At 46.5% G+C, this 22,362-nt stretch overlaps 8 protein-coding genes across 8 annotated transcripts; 5 read left to right on the top strand and 3 right to left on the bottom strand.

Moving 5' to 3' along the window:
- Position 1: 1 nt before the first annotated feature.
- On the bottom strand, positions 2–1,756 carry FSST1_012429 (uncharacterized protein; the record flags this gene model as incomplete). The annotated part of the gene is made up of 1 exon (XM_083235655.1): positions 2–1,756. One exon carries the CDS (start codon positions 1,754–1,756, stop codon positions 2–4), a length of 1,755 nt encoding a protein of 584 aa, XP_083082125.1.
- Positions 1,757–3,252: 1,496 nt separating this feature from the next.
- FSST1_012428 (glycoside hydrolase superfamily) lies at positions 3,253–4,682 on the top strand (the record flags this gene model as incomplete). The annotated part of the gene is made up of 3 exons (XM_083235654.1): positions 3,253–3,408; positions 3,457–3,789; positions 3,837–4,682. The coding sequence occupies 3 exons, from the start codon at positions 3,253–3,255 to the stop codon at positions 4,680–4,682; spliced, it is 1,335 nt and encodes a 444-aa protein (XP_083082124.1).
- A 2,458-nt stretch (positions 4,683–7,140) lies between these two features.
- On the top strand, positions 7,141–8,841 carry FSST1_012427 (DUF3433 domain-containing protein; the record flags this gene model as incomplete). The annotated part of the gene is made up of 1 exon (XM_083235652.1): positions 7,141–8,841. The coding sequence occupies one exon, from the start codon at positions 7,141–7,143 to the stop codon at positions 8,839–8,841; it is 1,701 nt and encodes a 566-aa protein (XP_083082123.1).
- A 1,431-nt stretch (positions 8,842–10,272) lies between these two features.
- Positions 10,273–11,749, top strand: FSST1_012426 (soluble quino protein glucose/sorbosone dehydrogenase; the record flags this gene model as incomplete). Its single annotated transcript, XM_083235651.1, has 4 exons — positions 10,273–10,566; positions 10,624–11,019; positions 11,088–11,455; positions 11,518–11,749. The coding sequence occupies 4 exons, from the start codon at positions 10,273–10,275 to the stop codon at positions 11,747–11,749; spliced, it is 1,290 nt and encodes a 429-aa protein (XP_083082122.1).
- A 43-nt stretch (positions 11,750–11,792) lies between these two features.
- Positions 11,793–13,904, bottom strand: FSST1_012425 (heterokaryon incompatibility protein-domain-containing protein; the record flags this gene model as incomplete). The annotated part of the gene is made up of 1 exon (XM_083235650.1): positions 11,793–13,904. The coding sequence occupies one exon, from the start codon at positions 13,902–13,904 to the stop codon at positions 11,793–11,795; it is 2,112 nt and encodes a 703-aa protein (XP_083082121.1).
- A 1,446-nt stretch (positions 13,905–15,350) lies between these two features.
- Positions 15,351–16,957, bottom strand: FSST1_012424 (major facilitator superfamily domain-containing protein; the record flags this gene model as incomplete). Its single annotated transcript, XM_083235649.1, has 4 exons — positions 15,351–15,651; positions 15,710–15,952; positions 16,003–16,720; positions 16,777–16,957. 4 exons carry the CDS (start codon positions 16,955–16,957, stop codon positions 15,351–15,353), a joined length of 1,443 nt encoding a protein of 480 aa, XP_083082120.1.
- An 840-nt stretch (positions 16,958–17,797) lies between these two features.
- On the top strand, positions 17,798–19,362 carry FSST1_012423 (M20 family metallo-hydrolase; the record flags this gene model as incomplete). The annotated part of the gene is made up of 5 exons (XM_083235648.1): positions 17,798–17,904; positions 17,955–18,269; positions 18,328–18,587; positions 18,643–19,225; positions 19,290–19,362. The coding sequence occupies 5 exons, from the start codon at positions 17,798–17,800 to the stop codon at positions 19,360–19,362; spliced, it is 1,338 nt and encodes a 445-aa protein (XP_083082119.1).
- A 212-nt stretch (positions 19,363–19,574) lies between these two features.
- Positions 19,575–21,854, top strand: FSST1_012422 (transcription factor domain-containing protein; the record flags this gene model as incomplete). Its single annotated transcript, XM_083235647.1, has 3 exons — positions 19,575–20,527; positions 20,586–21,233; positions 21,287–21,854. 3 exons carry the CDS (start codon positions 19,575–19,577, stop codon positions 21,852–21,854), a joined length of 2,169 nt encoding a protein of 722 aa, XP_083082118.1.
- Positions 21,855–22,362: the final 508 nt, after the last annotated feature.

Genomic DNA, 22,362 nt, shown 5'->3' with positions numbered 1-22,362 from the left:
GTCATCCTAAAACTATCTCTACCTTGGACGATCCAGCTAGCCTCTCCCAATCATCTGCTAAAACAAACCCAACTCCCTTTCTGAAAGCTACCTGACCCTCCCGCTCGATCCAGAGGACGTGATAGCAGTCTTGTTTCTTCTCCTGTTCTATAAGCCACTTATCCTTCCACTTCATATCGTCCCGTCCAAAAAAGCTTGGTCTGTCACGCAACCTTTCTTCCTCCTCCTTTCTTGTAAAAATATCGGACATCGATGTTCTCCGCCAATTGTCGTTCCGCTTCATTCCCCCCACCTCGCATGTTTGCAAAAGACTTGTCCATCCCTTTACTACAGCGATTAACTCTATCTTTGTCTCTTCTTCGAGCACTCCGCTGTCTTTATGGTAATGTGGTTCGAGTCCTCCAACAATATTACCACTGGCATCCTTGATCAAGTGATATAGATTTAGTTCATCAGTCATGGTTTCTGGGCTTCCAAATAGATAGGCCTGAGTTGTCTGGAAGCAAAGATATTGGTGTTCGCGATACGGCTGGTTCTCAGCGCCTGTTTCAGCGACCTTATCTACCACGGGTACGGGGTACCAGTAAAGGTGTGGCTTGTCACCTCCTAAGACATGCGTGTAAAGATACTTTGGCAGGTATTTAGGCATACACGCGGGATTAACCTCTCGACCGTATTTAGTTGTGTAGAAGTCGGTATTCCAGTGACCTGGAGATTTATACCCAGTTCTCTTCCATCCAATCGGTACGTCGTCTGTAGCTGCGTTTCTTGCAGCTGCTTTTCTCAACTCAGACCAGTTGCAATCAACCTTTTTTCTTATGGCAGCATCTGGAGAACCAATGACGTAGAATTCTGTTAAAGATTCAGTGAACCCCCTATCAAAAGAAGGAACAGACTCAAATTCGAGATCAAATGGAAACACGGCCTGACCCTGCCATCCCATCCACGACCAACTAGGTAATCGATGGCGTAGTAGACTGCGATTGCTTTGACGTGTTGGCGTTCGCCTGCGAGAAGAAGATTGCTGCACAATGTACCAGCAAAGAGAGATATCAAAGTAAAGCTCGGGGTGACCGAAAACCAGTCCCGACGGATAGAGACTGTTCAAGTGGGTATGAAACCCCGAGAATGCATCGAAAACATCTTCATCGAAATTCAAGTTGCGTTGATTGAACTTTCGAATGAGGTGTGTAAGTTTATTCAACGTCGGGATGTGTGGTTCCATCAGGTCTCTGAATTCGTATGGTCCCCCGAACAGAAATCTATCCGCTTCGGGATTATATATCTGGTGTTCGGTCCAATTTGCGCAATTGCATTGCCATGTAACATACCCTGATTCGAAAGTAAGACATCGTTTGGAGAAGACTTGCTCTTGGCACGTCCACATTCTATTCCTATATTCAGATATGTTGTAACTCTCACTCGGGAGAACAGTGTTCATGAATGATAGTCTCTCATTCCTGGCCAGAGGTACGGTCGATTGCTCAGTCGATTTCGCTTCTGATATCCCATATAGACCTCTGAGTCCGTGATCTGCATCATGGCCGTCCTTTGCGATAATGGTGAGGAATGAGCTGGCATATATCCGGTGCATTTGCTTCAACTCATGGCCCAGGGCAACCTCATCATCCTGGACAACGCATAAGCTATCAACCCACAGCCACTTCTCACCCAAGGCTTTAGTAAGCTCAATCGCATGTACAATAGTTCTCGGGATCTGTGAGGCGATATGAGGAAGCTTTAGTGACCCTGGCATTTTTAGTTACTCGATGGTTGATCCGGTTGTCCGAAAGCTTTGAGTCTGCCCCCAGGTATATGACAAAGCCAAATAACTAGGGAATTCCTCTTCACATGATGCAATGCAATATCTCGTCACATCTATCAAGAACTGTGGTTTGAAGAGTGTCAGGTTTCCAATCGACCTGTCGCATTTGTCCGAATGGGTCTCCATGCAGCGTGTTCGCCACTCATTTACAAGATCCATGTTGATCCAACTGCTGTCCATTATCCTGGCCGAACCCGGATGGTTCGGTATTTCAGGCCGAAACACCAGTTCAAAAGGTCGAGTTGTACTCCAGGTATAGCTGGTTTTGGTTAGGTAGGTCACCCCAAACGACGCAGCCCTGTAATTCTGGTGCTTATCCAATAGAAGCTGCCGGGTCTCGTAATAGGGCACGATGCCATACATGTATTTCAAATGTGGAAGCCACTCAACGTGGGGGCAGTCGCGCTGGAGGAAATCCCCAACCTTTCCCAATGTGACGTGGTGAGACTGGCTGAAGGGATGTTCGAAAAACTCCATAACCTTAGAACACATATCGCATTCGACGTTGATAGCCTCATCTCCATCAGATATAGGTTGGTAAATTGAAGCCATAGTGAAGATGATTGAAGTACAGATTATATTGGCGAATGAAAAAATCGTAATGGTACGATAGATCTCCATTCATGAAAGACATCACGCTTAGACTAGTCCGCAATTGACATTGCCATGTTAGGTTATTAGGCGGCATTTAACCGATAACAAAATGCCTCAAACAACCATCTAGTGATTCATGACTTTAGAGTTAGTGTTTACCTAGAGAGAGAATTCCTATAAGTATTTACATATGTCAATTCAATCTGATATTAAGAAGAAGATCGGAAGCAATCTCTAGCTCCTTGTAGGCTAGTTTGATAATACTGCGTACTAAGAATCTTTTGAAGGTATAAGCATGACATTGATGTAGCTATGTTTCATCCTGTATGTCAACAAGCAGAGAACCAGTGGGATCGTATACAAAAACAATTAAAGACATGACTGCTCGGCTCATGTGTGATCACATTATAATATAAGTGGTGGAACTTAACGGCGGAATTTTATACATCAATTATATCAACCACACCACATATGTTGTCTCAAAGAGGGAATCGGATGTCTGTGCTGCCTCATAGGGGCACAAACATCTATATTGTCTAATGCAAGTTAGACTACACTCAATTAATCACCAAATTCAAGCTCCGCCTCGTTGCGAATTCCAGTAGTAAAGACGTGATGATCTGGGGATTATTCCTAATTCGGACATCACGGGATGTTGACCTCCGACATGCTTAATTCATGTCACTATAGCGGACCAACATGGGCTGATGGAAGGATACTGAATTGGCCAAGAACATACACGAGAATCTCATGACTATAAAGATGCAGCGATTGCACTTCCATAATGAACTCAGCAGCGATCTCTCAGCTCTCTTCAATCCTTGTGTCTGATCATGAAGTTCTCTTCCATCATCGCAGCAGCCTTGGCTGGCTCACCAGCACTTGCCGTCCCAGCTGGATTTGTGACCACTGATGGCACAAAATTCTCTCTTGACGGAAAGGATTTCTTCTTCGCTGGAAGTAACGCCTACTTTCTCCCCTTTAACATCGTACGTCCTACTCTTGGCAATGTTGAAGACAAAAACTAACTTTCACAGTGGGGAACAGACCATTACAAGGATGTCAAGCTCGGGTTGGAAGCTGCCAAGGATGCTGGTCTCAAGGTCATTCGTACCTGGGCTTTCCATGACAACAACCGAACTTACTCGTCAGGTGGTTTGCCCAAGTACAACACCGGTGGCGAGGACACTGTTATGCAGTGGTTCGAGGCTGATGGAAGTGTCAAGATTGACCTGAGCAAGCTTGATGTTGTTATTGAAGCTGCTGAAGCTACCAACATGAAGCTGATTCTGGCTCTGACCAACAACTGGGCCGATTATGGTGGTATGGACGTTTACACTGTCAACCTTGGTGGTCGCTACCACGATGATGTAAGCCCATCAGCGTCTTGGAGATTCTAAATACTAACTGATGATAGTTCTATCGCCTCCCTGCCATCAAAACAGCTTTCAAGAACTACATCAAAGCTGTCGTAAACCGCTACAAAGACTCTCCCGCAGTCATGGCCTGGGAAATCGCCAACGAGCCCCGTTGCGGTGCTGATGGAACTCGCAACCTTCCCCGTGGACCTGACTGCACTCCCAAGACAATCACCTCCTGGGTCGACGAGATGAGCACATACATCAAGTCCCTAGACAAAGACCATCTCGTCACCACCGGAAGTGAAGGTGGCTTCAACCGCAAGTCTGACGACTGGACCTATAACGGTGCCGACGGAAATGATTTCGACGCTGAGCTGAAGTTGCCTAACATTGACTTCAACACTTTCCACTCATACCCTCAGTACTGGAGTAAGACTGCAGACTGGGTTGTCCAGTGGATCAAGGACCACGCTGCCGCTGGCGACGCCGTCGGAAAGCCAGTCATTCACGAGGAATACGGCTGGACTGACAAGTCAACCCGAGTAGCCACCCTCAGCAAGTGGCAGAAAGCCTCCCTGGACCTGAAGATGAGCGACCTTTACTGGCAATTCGGATTCTCAGGCTTCTCCTACGGCAAGAATCACGATGATGGAAACACGATTTATCTCGAAGATGACGAGGCCCAGCCTCTGGTATACGAGCACGCCGCGAAGGTCAACGGTGGAAGCACAGCGCCAAGTCCAACAACTACTGGATCGACTCCCCCCAAGCCTACGGTTACTGACGGTCCCAAGGTCGTCAGATATGGTCAGTGTGGAGGTGCTTCTTGGACTGGACCCACGGCGTGTGAGGCTCCTTATACTTGCAAGGCGCAGAACCAGTGGTATTCTCAGTGCCTGTAAAGATGGCAATCGCTACAACACATAGACTCTTGAGCACCTATATAGATGAAATCATTAGGTCAGTTTATGATATTTAGACTCGACTTTTAGTTGAGGTGTTTTGTACCCTAAAGCGTAGAGGCCAATTTATATTACACATTTGCCAACGCATAAGCACCATGCTTGTACCCATGTCATGCCGAGAGGTTGCTGCTGAACCAACATGACACAAGAGCTCAGGGATCTTGTTAACGATGCTTGGCGTTTTGTTCTTACACACAGATCTATCATGGATACCGCACCGCTACAATTGTATGACTCTGCTTTGATATTCAGCCCGAAGAACAGTATCATAAGGCAATGCTTCGAGAAAGAAATTGCCAATTCTATTGTTGTTGACGCCCCTACATTTCATAATTGGGATGCCTGTCTACAAACCATTCCTGGCTCTCGCGTCGACACTGCATATCTTGGCTCACGCATGACATTTTCGCCTGAGGGAATCTAATATTCGTACCACGTTACAGAATTGTACTGATACTGGATGCCTCCACCGGTGGGCGTGTTGCAAGGTTCAATACTGTTGCTAATTTCACCACCGCAACATGGCATCCATCCGGACAACAAGTGGCGGTACTAGACCAATACAAAATCTTTGTCTATGACCTATCTAGGAGAGAGCCCACTTTGTCACGCAAGATACAAGAAAAATCTTCATGGAATGCGCATGTGTTATTCTCACCTGGCGGGCAATTACTCGCTTATGCAGAGAATGTCATAGAAGATTCTGGTCCGAGCAATATCCATATCTGGGACACCTTAAATAAGAGCATACAACATACAATAGCTGTGGAAGGGAGGGTCCGGTACTTGGACTGGGTCTCATACCCTTCAGCTGCACTGTGTCTCCTTATCATCATAGAGATGTCACAAATACAGCTTAATACAGAATACAAATATTGATACACGGTATTTCCTTTATTACCTCCTATCTTAAGCAGTCACTGTTCGGCCAAAGAAGACTTTAACCAGGCTCCAAATAAATAACATATTAAAGCCTCCCCACCAGCACTGGTATACTGACGGATCAGTTGAAGATTAGATAAGGTAAGATGACAGTGATACATGTCCATAGATACTTTCCAGGCTTATGTCTTGGAACAGCCTCACTTGACGATGTTGTTGTTGTGGTTGAAGATGGACCGAAGTCCAAAGAAGAAGCAGAGCCTATGTCCACTTGTGTGCTTCCTTCCATAGTTGTTGTAGGATCTGGCCGCTGCTATGTCATTGTTAATAAACGCATTAAATAAAGTCGACATGAACTCACCTCTGTAACATGCGTAGAGGCGTTTGCCACCGAGCATTCTTGAAACTCCCAGATGTTAGTTGTAGTAACGTTTTCTCCTACACATGATAGGGCTCCATCAATTAGGCAGACAGAGGCCAGAGAAACCACGGAGCTCTCACAACGACAGCTGGTAAGGTCTGCAGGAACAGTATGAGATGATGAGCAGGCATCTGTTGCTTGGCTCAGTTGAAAACAGCTTTCAGCGATCGTTAGACAGGTATCTTGTTCCAGCGTCCTTGTTGGGTCGGCTAAAGAGGGAGTGGTAAAATCTTTTGGCAGATAAGGATCGCAGGCATCATGCCAGTTGTCAATTTCTGTCTGAATAGTACCATCGAAGGAATTAGACAAGGCGCACTGTCTTAATTCACCTTTGCATCTACCCCGCTGGTCAATGCGAATTCATATCTTCGAGGAACGGTGATAAAGTCCAGTCTTACCCAACATAGGCGTTAAGGAGTTCTTGTGTGCAGAAGCAGTCTATCGATTCTTGCTTCCCTGTAACAGAACTACACTTTTGTGTGATGCGATCTGCATTGTTACAGTTTGTAAACTCAGTTATTTTTCCAACGCAGTCTTTTGGGTCAAAGGAAACTGCTAAGACGCCAGTGATTGTGATCATGAGGGAACCGACCTGGAAAAATAGGTGCATGTGTGAAGGCATTTTCAATGCTGTGCTAAAGATGACTCTACTGGTTTAGGGAAGTTATATTCCAAACTACCTTATATATGAGATGTTGTCTAGAATTGAAGAGGATGTGCGTTTCCGTTCGGAGGCGGAGGCGACGGAGGATGGAAGTCGTGGCTTGACGAAATGACACCAATATGACCGGGTGTCAGAACAAAAATGTAAGATCAAGAAAGCCTTGTGGCTGACGGACCATAAAAGTAGGACTAATAAATTGATTCAGGACTGTTGAAGACTAAGGCCATTCCTTAGATTTGATCAGCCGCAGAATCAAGGCAAGTTCCGTTCGCTGTCCCAGCTCGCTAGATTCTATTTCTACGTGATGGATGGCTCAACATTATTTAAACACCATGATCCTAATCTCACATTGCCCTTGTTCAACGTAAGAGACCATAATACTTCTCAACAATCTCTTATTACCGTACCTTTACTTCACACTCTTCATTATGGCTGAAAAGTCCTTTGGGTGGCTATCAGAAGCGGTGAAATGGCCCTCCCTCATATTCTTTGCCGTGTTCGATATTGCTCTCGTCGTCGTAATTATTATTTTGTCTGTCAAATCATCTACTGAGCATGGTTTCATTGCCATCCCATCACCTAGAGTCACAGCGAGCAGGTTGCAAGCTCTGCCTTGGGGAGACCCTGTCCACTTCAACGTCTCTTTGGATATTGGAATTTTGTGGACTGCACTACCTAATCTTGTCTTCGCTCTCTTCGCTGCTCATTGGGCCTGGATAGCGTGCGCTATAGCAGAACGCCAGCCGTACGTTGAATTGCGCGCAAGAGGAGGCGCCGAAGCAAGAAAGTCGATCTTGTTAGATTACCGCGTCACTCCACTGATTTTGCGCTGGCGAGCAGCGTTTCGAAAATCTCACAATGCAATTGGAGCAATGACACTACTATCAGTGATGCTAACATACATCACTGCGCCTTTCGCTGCGCGTCTGTTCACGACTCAAGTCGTTTCCGTACCAAGGACAGTACCAATTATATACGACACCGAGTTCAAGGACAGCAATCTCAACACAAGTATTGATTGGCGGCCGGTTCTTAACGTTGTCGCTGCCACTCTACTCTACCAAGGAAAGAGCATTGCCTGGACAAATGATCAATACGCATTGCAACCATTTTCCAACCAGTCGAGGATACCAGCATCAGCAGACGTTGAAGCAAAATCTACTGGGTTCGCCTCATATGTCAATTGCGAGTTAATCAAGGATTACAACATCACATTCAACAAGATATCCAACTCAGAAGGCAACGTTGTGGTGTCCGGAAATGACAGAGGTTGCAGTTTTACGCAGAAATTCCTAGTCAGTAGTACGCAAAAAACATATCTGAAGAGCACCTCAGTCATTGACTGTTCTGCTCAAGCGTACTACAGTCGCATGGTATTCTCGGCCGGAACATACTCTGCGTCATCCTCAAACCTGCTTGATGATATCAGTGTCATTTCCTGTGCAACAGGATATCGCCAAGTCGACGGCAACCTGAAGGTTTCATCACTCAATATAGCTCCAAGCGTCCACTCATTTGATGAAACAGGTCAGCCAGACACTAGTCGACCATATTACTGGAAGACTTTCGAGCAAGGAATCCTTGGGCCAGTCACCTTCAATCCCCAAGCATCGTCATCTACGTCAGACATGGCTAGCTTGATCTTGTCCTATGCCCAGAAACTACGACCTTCGGAACCGCTGAGTCCAGAGGTATTGATCCAATCAATATCAACTGTCTACAGTGCCACCTACATCAATGGCGTCGGAATCAATGGCTTCAGTTCGGTTTCGAAGCCTGAAATAAACACTGGTGAAGCTCTCACCCCCACAACCCGTCTGTTTGTCGTTCGGTGGGTGGCATATATCATTCTAATATTTCTACTCGTGGCATTACTATTTGATGTTTGGGCATCTATCTACGTCCATAAACGACCTAGTATCCTCACTGAAGAACCACAAGGTCTTTTATCGGAGGCTGCGATTCTCCACAAGAGTAGCATTCTCCGTGTTATTTCAAGCATACATAACGAGCCAGATTTTAATGGCAAGGTTCGTCAAGTAGGCAAGAATTACGCTGAGGTGAAGGATAAGAAATGGGTGGCTACAAAGGATATAAAAACCAATCAGTGGGTTATATCATCGATTTAACATAGTTGCGGTACAATAAAACTCATCAAGACTGTATATAGACTGCAATGAAATATGCTGAGCTCTACGAGATTGAGAGGCTAATAATCCCAGTGACTTAATCCCAATCCGTCATTTATTTATAGTGGGAATCATGAGTAACAACAGAGTGAGACACAAAAATGGAGACTCTCATTTTAAGAGCAGCAGTAACCTTTCCGTCCGGTTAGACTAAAAAAACAATACCTCACTCATCCAGTCGCTGAGAAGGGCATAAGAAAGGGTCTGGCCGGGGATTGAACCCGGGACCTCTCGCAAGCAATGCTATAGGGTTTTCCCTAAGCGAGAATCATACCACTAGACCACCAGACCGGTGTTTATCACGTGATAAGCTAAGTTAGTGAAAAGTCTCCACGACCCTGTTATATATCTACAACCCCGCTTGTGAAGATCCTACAGATTAAACGTATCTCTAAATATCATGAACTGACCTATCAATTTATTCTACTATGATCGATTGTGTCTTTATCTCAACTGAATGGCATTTTCAATAAGAACTGAGAGTACTACTAGCTTTGCGCATCGTAATTGAAAGGAGCTTTGGACACCATGGCCTACTTGTGGTTAAGTTGAAGTGCTCGTCCGAGTTTACTATTCACTACCTAGCCGAATAACTCCAAACCAATGGAAGGCATACCTATCTGTGTCCAGTAATTGATAATTCCATTTTTGATTATTGGCACAGAGATTGTCACCGCGTTTTTGATTGAACGCTTATCTCCTTGCAAGACCTTCAACAACCCCGATGTGCCTGAACTCACTTAACTACAGAACCCTCCTGAATATGCGATGACGTATGAGAGTTTTTTTCCTCTATACCTCGTATCGAGGAATGTGGCCGAGAGGCTACAAGATAGCCGAATGCGTATCGGAGCCTCAATTGACACCTGCCTCATTGGGCCATCGGAGTAACGGACGATGCCTACCTGATTAAGCAAGTGATCAAGAATTTAAACAAGCTAGCCAAGGCAGGGTAGACAAGGAATGAGGGGCTTCCAGGGCAATGGCTGGATGGATGAACTGGCTACCAGCTGAACTTTTAGTATTTAAGCTTATTGCACCTTATATGTTGCTTGCTCCCCGTCAACTACAGCCTGTGCGACAAAGCAAAAGGGGAGGAGGGAAATAATTGGGCTTGGCAATAGTTACACGATGTTACGTCTTACAAGGATGCGATATGGGATAGAGTCTTGGACCGAGTAGGGACGTTTTGCCTGTCTTGTTCCTTGGTTTTGGTATTTTAGATGCGAATGACAGGGGAAGAGGAATGCGAACGGTGACATATAAGGCAGTGATTGACCTCCTCTAGCATACATATACACTCACTTGTCGCCCTCCCCTTGCCACAATACCGCATCTTTTTTGTCGAAGCTCGTCTTTGAAAGGAACAAAATGCCTCGCTTAGCACAGGTACTTCTCGCAGCTGGGGCAGCTCTTGTTGGCCTCACCTCTGCTCAATGCAATCTCACTCCCAAGTTCAACATCTCTACCAGTGATGGTGTAGAGTTCAAGCTCCTACGTACCGGTCTGCAGCGACCTCGACACCTTGTTGTCGACACCGAGGGTAACCTTCTGATCGCTGAGGGTGGCAACAAGGGTGTAAGAAGGGTTGTCCTCGATGATGGAAAAGACCTCGATGTTTGCATTGACTCCGACAAAGCCGTGATTGCTGAGACAAGTGTGAGCGTACGTTTATTCAATCCGCTGCTCAGTATCTAAGAAGTTAACAACAAGTTTATCTAGCTCAACCACGGCATTGCCCTTACAGCCGATGGTAAAACCATTCTTGTTTCTAGTGCTAGCGAGGTATACGCATATGAGTACGATGCCTCCACGGGCAGCGTCGGCTCTCGCCGAACTGTTATCACGGGTATGGATGGATCTGCAACTCACTCCACCCGCACCCTAACGATCCCTCTTGCTGGCAATCCCAACCTGCTGCTCGTGGCTGGTGGATCCGATGGTAATTTGGACACCGAAACTGTGAACAAAGATGTCGTTCGCAGTCAGGTTAGGGTCTTCAAAATTGATGAGATGTTGGCGGCGGATGCACCATTAAAGTATGGCGAGGCGTCGCTATTTGGCTGGGGTCTTCGTAACAGCGTTGGTTGGGCAGAGGACCCTGCTACAGGAAATATCGTAAGCAAGCATTTTGCACCCAGCCAGGACTTTGGGCTTGTTGGTAATGTAACTGACGTGATGTGTAGTGGTCTGTTGAGAACTCAGTCGACAATCTTTACCGTGGTGGCGTTGATATCCACAACACTAATCCTGGCGAGGAACTCAACTTCCATGGTTCTCCTGATGACACCTCCAGCTCCCAGTACGGTGCCAACTACGGATATCCTGGATGCTTCTCTATCTACGATACCTCCAATATCAAGGACTACCCAGGTGGAGCAAAGGTTGGCAAGCAGATGGCCGCTACGCCGCAGGGAGAGACAGATCTGGGATTCACAGATGATGAATGCCAAGAGAAGAAAGCGCCTAGGATTACCTTTGGTTCTCACCTCGCGCCATTGGACGTCAAGTTTCAAGATGGTAGCGCGGCATATATTGCATTCCATGGAAGCTGGTAAGTACCCCGGGTGTGACTTCTCTTATTTGACGAATGTGGTTGTCTAACTATGGGCTTAGGAACCGCAATCCTGGTGATGGCTACCGTGTCAGCAAGGTGGAATTTGCCGACGGTGAACCAGTCTCAGCATCTGATGACTCCAAGGCTGAAGTGCCAATAATGTGGAATGATGACAATACCAAGTGTCCTTCAGGTTGTTTTAGGCCGGCGGGCTTGGCATTTGACAAGGCGGGAAGACTGTTTATGACAAGTGATTCGACAGGAGAACTATATGTTCTAACCGGTGTTTAAGGGATTTCGGATGACTGGGGATATTAGTATATTTATTTACTACCTAGCAAAACTCCAATCTTGCTTGTTCCAATTTCCCAGAATTTACCAATTCCATTGCTTCCCCATCCATCAATCCCTGAACATATGTTTCGCCAATAACCTGGTACTGGAAGCCATGGGGACGGATAACAATGGGAGTGCTGCAACCATACAATACAGCAATTAGGTCCCCTGGTCTAGTCTGCTCACTCTTCTTTCCATAGATGTTATCTGGAGCCCAACCCATATAGCCATTGGCAGTAGTCATAAACCTTCGTCTTTGTGACGTTCTGTCAAAGCATGAATAGACTTCGCTATAGTCAAATTCGGATGCGTCGTCTGGGATTTCGTCGGAGAAAAAGTCTTGCAGTCGATCATCGCCAAGTTGAAAGTCAGCGTTCAACTCGTGAAACATCTCCCAACGAAAGTAGTACCCGTCTTGCCCAGCCAGCCAACTCCATCCCCTCTTTGAAAATTCTTGTCTACCACGGTCAAGTTTGCGGGGCAAATGGAGTATGGCAGCATGACGGGCAGAAGATTTCGCTCCTCCAGCTACTCTATCCATCACGAGTGTACGATACAAAGCTTCAGCAGTCGCTCTCCTATCACCGTAGGCGCTTTCCCATTGGGGAGGTTGCACGATAGATGTTTTGACCAAGTTGAAATACCCCCTTCCCCTGGCCGAGAGCCCAGAAATAGTATCAACAATAAACCCACTACATTCAAGTGTGGATCCGTCATTAGAGAACGAAGCATCGTGTTTAGTGTCTCCACTAGCCGTGTATGGAGTGTGGCACGAATCGTCAGGCCCTAGTCTTGGAAAGAAACGCGTAGGGCCCCAAAGCTGATTCTCAGTTCTTGATGATCTAACCCGGCCCTCCCATAACCAGTCCGCAGCCCACGATGGACCTTTGGATGGACCCCAAGGGTTACCATCGCGGATAGGCTCCAGATTGTTGTCAACCTCGATGAAAGTTCTCGCTGTGGAGGCATAGACTTGACGCACGGGAAGGGTGTAGTCCGGCTGTAGGCTACCAGCTACATCAGGAGACATCAACCCGACAAGTCCATAGACTTTATCCCTTGGATCCTTACACTCTGTATCAATGGCAATGTCAAGTAATCTTGCAAAGTTGGGATACTGTCCGCCCTTTTCCTCGCGTTCACTCAAGATGGAAAGGTCTTGGTAGACTAGGTGGATTCCCATGACCGACCAAGCAGGACCAGTCTTGGATGTTACTGCGTAGCGCTCTATTGAAAGTATCTCGTCTTTCACGAGCCACAGATTCTCCTCGAGAAAAGCGATACCAGAACAGAAGGATGTCCAATCGATGGAGGAACTCCCACACCGAATCCACGTTGCCGAGGCACCCATGATCATCTCTTGTATGATCCATAAACGAGCCCAGTAGGGACGCTCCATGAGATCATGTAGTGCTAACCAGCAACCCTTCCCAAGAAATTCCGGCTCACTATATAAGCGAGCTTCGATTTGACTGCCACAGTTGGCTTTGCTAAGAGTAGAAAAATCATGAATAAGCTGGATAGCCGAGTCGCTTTGAAAGCTCGGCTCACCCAACCATGCAACCACGGACCATGCAGAGCCATAGATCTGGCGCATCTTGCGTAGTTGCCGTGCACGCTCGTCCAAATCTTCTTGGTTGATACACACCGCATCGACCCAAAGCTTGAAGCCATTCTCAAATTCTCCATTCTGAATAAATTCTGAGAGGGCCTTGGCGAGATTAGTAGTCACTCGCCTCTGCTTCCTGTTCAGCATAATGATAGATGTATCTTTCCCTTTTCCCCAGACATATGATAGCGCAGCATAGTCACCCCACGTGAAGCGATACTGGCTTGGTGGTGGACTTTTTGAGTGTAAGCGTTGTAGAGGTACCAAGCCGGCAAGTTCAGGGTCTATTCTACTTCGTATCCACTGAGATGTGGTCCTCCTGGTACTTTCATTAGCACCTATAGAGGTAGAAAGAAAGTCCCGGTATTGAGGGGTGAAAGCTTTGAGGGAATATGTTTCCAAGACGCATTCGGGAATACCAGTACTGCGTGACTTTGGCAGGAGTGTGAGAAGTCGGATCTCGTCATCCTCTTCATTCAGAGGGTGGTAAAGAGAGCTCATCTTGAACTTGTTATGGCAAGTAAACACTACCTATCAGTCCAGTTTAGTGCAATAGACTTCGATGAACATGCGATACTGAGTTCCGCTTTGTGGATACCCCTCAACAGTGTTGAGCATAACACAACATCTCAAGTGCGGGGAGGCCAGAAGCTGAAGATGATCCCTGCAACAAGGTTTGGCCCACTGGCCAATAAAAGACAAAAGAAGAGATACGCAGATACGCAGATACGCAGATACGCAGATACGCAGATACGCAGATACGCAGATACGCAGATACAAGTGGGCTGTTAGCCTGTCAGACAGGTATGGTGACTTTGTGGTTGCTGGAACGTTGCTTACTGTCTCAACAGTTAGCGACATTAATACTTGGAATGGAGTCTTCGGCGGGGCACTTATTTGACACGAATACTCCATTTGGTACCCACTGGGACACTATATCAGGCGGAACTTATTTGAAACAAAAGGGAATCACATATGACCTCTTACCTGTCCTACAATTTGAAGCCAGGGTCCAACTCCCAGTCATGCAAGAACCTCTTTCGCATTCTAAGCGTGCATAAGCTAGAGCTGCTCTGAATCTCAGTTTAAGGACTGCCGAGTCTTTCATATCCCTCAGAAGTTCCGTTACATTGACCCGATAAGATATATGCATATTATTACTAAACAGAATATATTTGTTATTTAGATATACATCGACGATAGTATCAAGACCTTTAAATATAAGGACTGCTTGCTTAGAATCTTCCAGGCTGACCGGTCTGACCTTTCCGGTACGGTAAATCTAATCCGCATCGTTTACCCATAGACACTTAAGCTCATTGATATCGATATATAGGTCTGGAATAAGATCATAATGCATAAAGTTAATGTAAGCAACAGTGGGAAATTGCATAGTAGTTAGATAGGATGAAGTAATTCTATTGTTCAGAGAGCTGGATTGTTTGAACTCCTAGCCCTCATCGACGCCGATCCTCTGTACCATGATGGTCTCTGGAAAGCAGCGGGATTATTGGAGAGTCCTATATCAGGTATATATGTTATACGTAAAACTAAATGACGATGTCTGTGATCAAAAGATCCGCTTAGCGTCAGGATCAAAAGTCACACAAATGAATATCTAAGATGCAAGAAGACAGGGTTTGAAGTGGCTACCGGTGAAGAAAGCAGCGAATAGGATACATAGGGGATAAGTGAATACGGGGTAAATCATATGTCTGACAACTCGTGAGGGGATTGATGTAGTGTCACTCCGCAGTAGGCTTTCAACACAACCCACTTACAACCCCTCTAACTTACGTGACAGTGAATTAATGACTACAGCGGTGATCATGAAGCGGAAAGGGCGCAACAGTACGTGAACAACTAAGATCAATAAACTAACAAGTTATCTTTTAATGAAACTAGAAACATCCTGTAAAAAACGAGCAATTGCCATATTACCCATACTCAAAAGACATATTTAAAATCCAAGCTCTGGTCACCCTCTTTGCCATTGCTGTCATTACCCATCGCCAACAGCTTCGCTTTTTGACGCATGCGATACTTGAGAAGAACATAGATAAGCCCAACGCAGACCAGTGCAACGACTTCACCTCCCAAAGAGATTGCATTTCCCATCACATAGCGAGGAGAGTCTTGAATAGGATAGATCTGCGACGCGGCCATACCAGAAGCGTTTCCAATGGAAATGATAGTTGCAATAGCAACAGAGCGCTTGTAATCTGGCTGGACATTGTTAGATATCCAACTGTTGTTTGTCAGTACACAAGCAGACTTGGGGGAGTGGGGAGTGATATGGAACATACGTTACGACGAGTGTATTGAACGAATAAACTCCACTGCCGACCAAGAACATGGCAAAGAAACCCGCACCCTTGTGTCCAGTACCCACGACCACTGCGTAGCCGGCAGCGACTAGCAGTGGAGAATGGATGAGACATATTGCTCGACGATTGAGACGATCGGAAACGTATGTAGTGACTCCAGTAAAGATTGATGCTAGAACATATACTGGAATACTGAGGTAGTTGGCCTCAAGAGAGGTGTAACTGTCGCCACTGTCAGTAAGGCTAAAGAAGGACCTTGATTAGGCACATACTCAAGGCCTCGTAGAAGAGTAGGTAAAAAGGTTCCGAAACCAAACAGTGCAATGGAAGAGCAGAACAAGGCAATCGACGCCAGCCAGACGAGAGGGTCAGTAACTGCCATGCCCACCTGCTTCCAAGAAAACTCGACAGTTTCCTTGAACGGATTGTTCCGCTCCTTGATGATTTTCATTGTCTCTTTTTCCTCGGCATTGAGAAACCAGGCTGTCTCTGGGGAGCTTGGCAGACTCAACCAGCAGATGGCTCCAATAACAAGCGATATAGCACCCTCAATGATGAAAAGCCATCGCCAGGCAGAGAGTCCGTGTCTGGAGCCCATACTTTGGATGCCATACGCAATTAATCCTCCCAGCGCCCCAGAAAGCGCAATTGATACGTAGAGTACGGCCATGCGCTTACCTTGTGAAGCTGGGGGATAGATTTGCGAGACGACAAACATGAGAGATGGAAACAAGCCAGCTTCGAAGAAACCCAAGAGAACTCTGCATGCGACGACTTGGCCATAGCTGTGAACGAAACCGGTGCCCAGAGTGATGACGCTCCAGCTAACAATGGCGATGGCGAGGACGCGACCGGGGCCGAACTTCTTCACAGCCAGAACCCAGGGTGTTTCGAAGATGACGTAGGAGATGTAGAAGTACATTGATACATCGTTGAACTGGGTTCCGTGCATTCCTGTATCTTCCTCGAAACCGAAGACGCGGGCGTTTCCTAAAGTACTTTGTTAGTCGCGGAGTACTGAGATGTTGTGAATGCGATTGGGTTACCTATGTTTGTTCGGTCGAGGTAGGCGAACAGGACCAAAAGCGCCATCTGTGGCATGACGAACTTGTCGAACTTTGAAAGGACTTTGCGTTCAGCATCATTGCTTGTTTCGCTTACTTGTCCAGCATGTTGGTCAAGATCGATTGGTGATTGCTGCAGCTCTTTCTTCTCGGAAGCGTCCATTGTTGAGGTATTGACTAGCAGAATTTCAACAGCATTACCGTGGGAATATGAATTATATGTAATGAATGAGGAACATTTGACCGCTTTAACTGCCAGGAATACTACATATAGATATCATACCAGATGGGGCCAGAGCTATCATTACCTACTTCGCTTATCCAAGTGGCGCCCTCTTATCCACCCCCGCATTTAGCAGATGAAAGCCGACGGCGGAGACCATGAACCCGGCAGCGATGCATATCCGATTGTTACGTTGCGGAGGGGGAAGATAACCATGACTGATAACAATGATAAGAGTCTTCTTTTCCCAGATCAATTCCTGTTTATTTTCAAATATCTAGTATCATTCCTGTGTCATGTTGTGTTTATGCCCACGACGCAGAGATAAACTGCTACAGGGGTGCTTCTTATCGGGGCATTCGGAGGGTTTCGGGGTATTCAGCATTCGGAGCCGGTGCAAGGCCACTACTCCCTATGTAGCAGTCAACCACCTCAATAGGAATGGTGTCTTGTCCGCCGACGGCCGACGGGCGATAGTGAACTACTGCTATCTCCAATATGTTGATCAATCGACGAATTACGACCGTCGGCGGCCAACTGTGTAATAAAAGAATACATTGAGGGCTTTGGTTTGCTATTTAGTAGTTGTTCACGATCTCCATAGTCTAACACTGAGCGCATCCTGAGCAACAAGCTGCCACTTCTTATTCCTCCGACACAACTTGCTTTGGTTCACTGTTTTACGCTATCGTATCCACCAAAATAGCTAGCTACCTTGTCGCCGCCAGCTTCGGAACAATCACTCCTTGTCAGACCCAATTCTGAGAACAAAACATAACAATGGGCTCGCTTAACTTGCCACCATTGCCATTGAGAGTCGACGAATTCAGCCTCGCATCAACATTGCATGACAGCTGCGATTTCGGCAAAGCGCATCCATGGGGAAAGTAAGTTACCAAACACCCTGTCTCATAACCTGGTCTAATAATGAGCAAAGATTACCCACTGAAACGGGCATGGCTCGTCTTAGTCTCGATGACTCTGACAAACAGGTCAGACACTGGTTCATGAGCTACGCCAAGTCCCTTGGCTGCAAGACTTTCTTCGATCAGATGGGCAACCTATTCGCCATTCGCTCAGGCAAAAACAACGACTTGCCTCCTGTCATGATGGGTTCTCATCTGGACACGCAACCAACTGGTGGTCGCTACGACGGCATTCTAGGCGTTGTTGCTGGCCTTGAAGTTATTAAGACACTGAACAAGCATGACGTCGAGACTGAGGGCCCTATTGGAGTGGTCAACTGGACAAAGTAAGTTTCTCTCCAATGACTACCTTGCGACGCGCTTTACTGATTAGTATCACTTCAGCGAAGAAGGTGCTCGATTTCCTAGTATGGCTGTGGCATCAGGTGTATGGGCCGAGGTCATTCCTCTTCAAACAGCTTGGGATCTACAAGAGGTCCTCGCATCGAATCCCAAAACGATGAAACAAGAGTTGGATCGTATCGGTTTCGCGGGTGATGTGCCAGCATCCTACAAGTCGAATCCCTTTGCCGCGCACTTCGAGCTGCATATCGAGCAGGGACCTATCCTGGAAGATGAAGGCCTCAAGATCGGTATCGTTGAAGGTTAGCTACCGACCGTTCAACTCTGGTATTTCAGATCTAATGATGTTACTTATAGGTGTCCAAGCATTCAAGTGGTTTAGTATCACCGTCCGGGGTCGCGATAGCCACGCTGGCACAACGCCATTTTATGCACGCAAAGACTCAGTCTTATGCGCGAGTAAAATGATCGTTGCTGCCAACGATATCGCCAAACGTTTTGATGGATTAGCAACAACAGGTAACTTTACAGCAGATCCTGGTAGCCCCAACACGATGGCGCACACAGTGAAATTCACTCTTGACATACGCCACGTGCAAGACGAAGTCCTCGCAAAGATTTTGCAAGAATGCAAGTCCGAGTTTCTTCGTATCTCAGAGCATGATAGCGAGAAGGGTTGCGAAGTCAGCTGGGAGCTTTTGGTTGACAGTCCAGCGGTGAAATTCGACAAGGGCTGTATCGCTGCTGTCGAAGCAGCCGCTGCCGATGTTTGTTCGACCTTACCGCAGAACGACGCTGGAAAGCTTTGGAAGCCGATGATAAGCGGTGCTGGGCATGACAGCTGCTTTACAAATAGACGAATCCCGACTAGTATGATCTTTACTCCTACGAGATCAGGGATTAGTCACAACCCAACGGAATATTGCTCACCGGAAGATTGGTATGTATCCTGCTTTGGAGGCTTAGCATGCCCTTTTTCATGAATCAATGCTGACCTTTCCTAGCGCACTCGGAGCAAGTGTCTTGATGGGGGCGGTTTTGAGATATGACAAATCGCGCAAGGTTGGGAAAGAATAGATGTTGTAGTGTTGCTCGAAAGCATTAAGATCGGGGAAACAAAACCGTATAATTCATGACAAATTCCAATCTTATCTTGTCATGTTCAACAGTAGAATAGTGGACTAGTGTCATCACGTGCCCTGTTTAGCTATCGTTTCGGCTATCTCATCATCTCAATCCTCTAACTTAACCAGAACCTCGGGTCTTCCTCTGCATCATTATCAGCTCCAATGGATTACTCACAGGGTCAATCCGCACAAAGCACGCGTCAGGTCGCAGGAACGCGCCGCTATCGCTCCAAGTCTCAAAGACCATGCGACTTGTGCCGCGCTCGTAAAGTGCTCTTCAACATCCCTGACCCTACGCGACCATGTCAGCTCTGTGATCGCATTGGAAGGGAATGCACATTTGTTGGAAACCCAAATAAGAAGCCCAGAGACAGTCGTGTCCGTAAAGGGGTTGATGTTGAGGCCCTGCAATCCCCGAGTGCTATGCTTGCTGCCCAGACCGGGACGTCTTTTGGGGCTCAACCATACCATGACAATAGCGGCCTAGACGGTGAGAAAGTTCTGTCTATGGATGAGATACAAGCTAATTGCAATGCTATGAAAGAGGCACAAGCTCATGTCAATGAAGCTGGTTCCGGTATTACGCCTATAGCTGACATGCTGTCTCAGCCCATCCTCTCTGGTGAAGCCGACATCAACTGGGATCTATCATTCAATCACCAAGACCAAGCCTTTGACTTTCTGACCAACGGCGAGCTACCCAGTTTGGACTATATAAACGAGCAGACGCCGCCCGAACTTCGCAATATCGCGTATTCACCAAGCATAGCAATGACGGCACAGGCTCCAGCTGATCAATCCACACCCGTTGAGAGGCTGTCCATGGATCAGAGAGCAGACTGCTCAACGTCACTTATTGGTTTCTCCAATGAATCGGATCCCTTTTCACTCGATCATTTTCCATACGGATCCAGTGACGAAGTCGACTTTTTCCGCGTCACCTATCGTAGACAAGAGCAGCAAGATCATGAACCAACACTTCACTTCCTACAGAGTCAAACTGCGACAGCCGTCGAAGGACAAAAGGTTATGGAAAATTGTATCGCTCCGTTGGATGACAGGAAACATCTTGAAAGTTTGATAAATAGAGAAACTGGAGCGGCTCTCGTGAAACTGCAAGTTGTATGCTCCCTCAACTGCAGCTATCTGTATGCTAACAATATTGGCATTCAGATATTTCAAATTTATCTTCGAATCCCTGCCCATCTTAAGTCGCTCTCAAGTCTTTCCAGATCTAGACGCCTTTGTTTCAACAGCGTCGACCGGCTTACTGGCAGGAATATATGCTCTCGCTCTTCCCTTCACATCATGGGACGAAAAGCTCTGTCTGGACAGCGCGTACTCCAAACCAGACATAAAACAGCTCTGGCAAGTCTCGTACACATCTTTGCAAAAGGAGCTCCATTTCCCTCGCCTTTTTACAATTCAGATATACATTCTTCTCCTCAACTATACACCTTTTGATGCAGTATGTGTCGAGAACCCATTCGTTTGGTCCCTTACCTCTTCGATGCTCGCTATGGCGCAATCCTTGGGGCTGAATGTTGACCCGAAGGGTTGGAAACTACCAGATTGGGAGATAAGATTGAGAAGGAGACTGTGGTGGGCTGTTTATGTAGAATACACTTGGCGGGCTGTAACGCACGGGCGGTGTTCCATGATTTCGGACGACGATTGGAACGTGCCACCTTTGACAGAGGAGGATTTCCTGTTTGATGCGACAGCTCATGTGCCTGACTATGCGCAGGCTTTGTCTTGTGATTACTTCTTTCAGCTTTGCTCACTCACGGAGATAACAAGTCAGATCTGTCGACAATTCTTGTCAGTTCTTTCCATCACTTACTTGCTCTGTACTGACACAGATTTAATTGTAGCTCGTTACGGGCCGTGTCGCGTCCACAGGTTCTTGAGGATCTCCTTGAACAAGCCCGTCATCCTCGTCAGCAGCTCTTGGAATGGCTGCAAAGCCTCCCTGGGTCCCTGGTCCTCACACCAGAACCCTCTGATATAGAAGCCGATACTGATGACTCGATCACAAGCCATAGGTCCCTCTATGTCGCTTACTACACTGCTCATATCCTTATCCTACGCGCCCTTCTCCGACCTATAATCGACAAGAACACATCTATTGACCACCACGCACAGGAAACAGTGTTACAGTCCTGTCGCGGTCTCATACAAACAGTCATCAAATTTATACGTGGGCTAGATGCAAGACACCAGTCTGCCTTTTGGCCAGCTTATACGAGGAACTGTCTCGCGTATCCTGGTCTGTTTTGTTATATGCTCTGTTTGCAGAAGAGACAGCCGGAAATGTCGTCGTATGACCAGAATCTACTTGCGACATGGAGAAGAACTTTAAGGACTAGAATGCAGTCCTGGCCTTTTTTGCGGTTCGCGATAGTCAAGGTTGATGCCATCTATTGGAAGAAGCTGTACTAAACAATCCGTCACAATTTGAGGACTGGATGATGAGGCATGCTACAGGAAGTATCATACAACATTTAGCTTTGTGAATTTATGGGCACTTAAGCTTTCGCCCAGGCCTTCTCAATTTCCTCTAAGTTTTCAACAAACGTTAATCTGTCCGCGCAGATCAAATGTTCAACAAAATATTCAGATCAAAGGATAACTCTAAGTGTGACTGTGTCATATGTCTAATGGGTAGCAGAACAATTGATATTTTAGCATTAGACGACAGAAATAAATAGCCTAAGAAGAAGTATAGTCTAACTGTCATAGAGTGGCCTATTAATTTACTCACTTATGCTCCGGGCTGCCAACGTTTCTAGTACCCTGTTGCATGTATTGCTTTGGTAAAAATATAACAGCTTTTGGCTTTATCAAGCTGAACTTGCGGCGCGCCGTACTAGGTTTGAAAACGTAGACAAAGTTTTTCCAAAGCCAGGTCATAGACCACGCATGCACTTGAGTCTCTTTTGAGTTTACA

Source organism: Fusarium sambucinum, chromosome III, assembly GCF_050947815.1.
Source record: "Fusarium sambucinum isolate potato_lamoka chromosome III, whole genome shotgun sequence".
NCBI classification, from domain to species: Eukaryota; Fungi; Ascomycota; class Sordariomycetes; order Hypocreales; family Nectriaceae; genus Fusarium; species Fusarium sambucinum.
The sequence above is the reverse complement of the archived record's forward strand: the minus strand, read 5'-3'. Positions and strand labels throughout refer to the sequence as shown.